The following is a 1901-nucleotide window of genomic DNA, read 5'->3' as shown; positions in this document are numbered from 1 at the left end:
AATCCCTAGCAATTGTAGAGTCTCACTTATAATAAATTGCTGTGTTTTGCACCAACTCCAATTTCAGGAACGTCTTCAAGAACATCCCCACATAGATGTTAATATAATCCAGCCTCAATGATACTGAAGTACAGATAAGCATGACCAGATCCAGCATCTACAAATTTTGGTGCTGGGGGAGCAACAGTGGGAGAGCTCTTAGTGTCCTGGCCCCACTGGTGGACCTCCTGATGGCACCTGGTATTTCTGGCCACTGTGTTACAGAGTATTGGACCGGATGGGCCATTGGCCTGATCCAACATTGGCTTCTCTTATGTTCTTAGGGCACTAGCTTCCTAATTAACTGTAGGTGGGAAAAGATTTTTGACTGCCATGGACATCTATTTCTCCAACAAAAGACCAGGATCCAGCAAGACTCTCAAGACCTTAAGGTGGCTCTTCAGCATCTCCTTAATCTTATCTGGATTCAACTTCAGTTTGTTCTCTCTCAGACACCTGACCACTACATTCAAATTAACCTCACTTTTCAATCATTCATTTGCAACAAACCACCAAATCCATAAGGATGTCCCTCAAACAGCAGCTGGGTTGCCCCTGAAGAGAGTGGGTGGCAGCCAGGGATACAGCCTTTTGAGATGGTACTCCATTTATAGAATACCTCCTCCCAGAGACATTCCTACACACCAACACAGTTTTATTCTCCTGGGACTCTAATAGATGGATTCATAGATTCTTTTGTTATCATGGTTTTAGATGATTTACTGGAATTTTATGTACTCTGTTGACCTTATGGGCATATATGTTCCATCAATGTAAGGAAGAAATAACAATCCTCCAATATAAGATTCTCTCTGGTGTATTCAAAATCATGGAAAGTCAGACTGAAAGCTCTCAGCCTGGAAAAAGTGCCTTAAGGCTTTAGAATCAAAATCATTCTTCACCCCAATCTAGACTAATTACTTCCTACCCTTTCTACAATTAGTACCATTATAATATGCCATTGGGTCAAATACAAGACACACGTAGTATCATACCACAAAATTCCATTTGTGACTCATGCCTTTTAATTACTACATATTACAAAATCTTCTCTTACCTTTGACAATCTTTTTTGCACAATCATTATATACTTGTTCCTGTGATGTGTGAGACTGGAATACACGATCAAATACATAAGGCTTGGACTGAAAAGATACAAAAAGATATCTAAGTATAGAAACAAAATTATAAATCAGTTGTATCAACCTTTATAGTATCCCAATTATTTTGTTATTGGCCTGAGTGTAACAGCCAAACTAAAGATACACTCCTACCTACAGTTATTTATTTATTTTTATTTATTTATTATTCTACTTATACCCTGCCCTCCCCGCATTTGCAGGCTCAGGGCATCTAACATTCATTAAAACATTTTACAAATATATAAATAGCAATTAAAATCCACTAAAATCCTTGTAAAACAATTCAATATCGGTAATAGTAATAAGTGCTGATGATGTTTCACTAATTATACAAGGTGACGTACTTGTATATTTTCCAGTTTCTCGATGTTCTTTGCACAAGCTGGCCATCAAGCCGAGAGTTGATGGTGATAGAGGGGGCGGCTCCTAGTTGAAGGCCTGGTGGAAGAGTTCCATCTTGCAGGCCCTGCAGATCTGTGAAAGGTCCTGCAGGGCCCTGATCCCCTCCGGGAGCTCATTCCACCAGTATGGAGCTGCCACTGAAAAGGCTCTGGCCCTGGTGACAGCAAGCCTGGCTTCCTTAGGACCAGGGAGGGTCAAACGATTCTGAGACCCCGACCGTAGTGCTCTCTGGGGTATATATGGGGACTGAACACTACAAATTGTGGTTGTAAGCCGCCCTGAGCCCGTACGCGGGGAGGGCGGGGTATAAGTGGAATT

At 41.3% G+C, this 1901-nt stretch overlaps 1 protein-coding gene across 1 annotated transcript in view; it reads right to left on the bottom strand.

The window, feature by feature from the left end:
* KIF5B (kinesin family member 5B) overlaps window positions 1–1901 on the bottom strand; it is a 41100-nt gene that overhangs the window by 28866 nt on the left and 10333 nt on the right. Inside the window, 1 exon segment of the mRNA XM_015408123.1 lies at window positions 1097–1184. Coding sequence (XP_015263609.1) covers window positions 1097–1184 — 88 coding nt within the window.

The sequence above is a fragment of the Gekko japonicus genome, unplaced genomic scaffold (assembly GCF_001447785.1).
Source record: "Gekko japonicus isolate JY-2015 unplaced genomic scaffold, Gekko_japonicus_V1.1 scaffold87, whole genome shotgun sequence".
Classification (NCBI taxonomy): domain Eukaryota; kingdom Metazoa; phylum Chordata; class Lepidosauria; order Squamata; family Gekkonidae; genus Gekko; species Gekko japonicus.
Note: the sequence above shows the minus strand (reverse complement) of the source record. Positions and strands in the feature narration are given on the sequence as shown.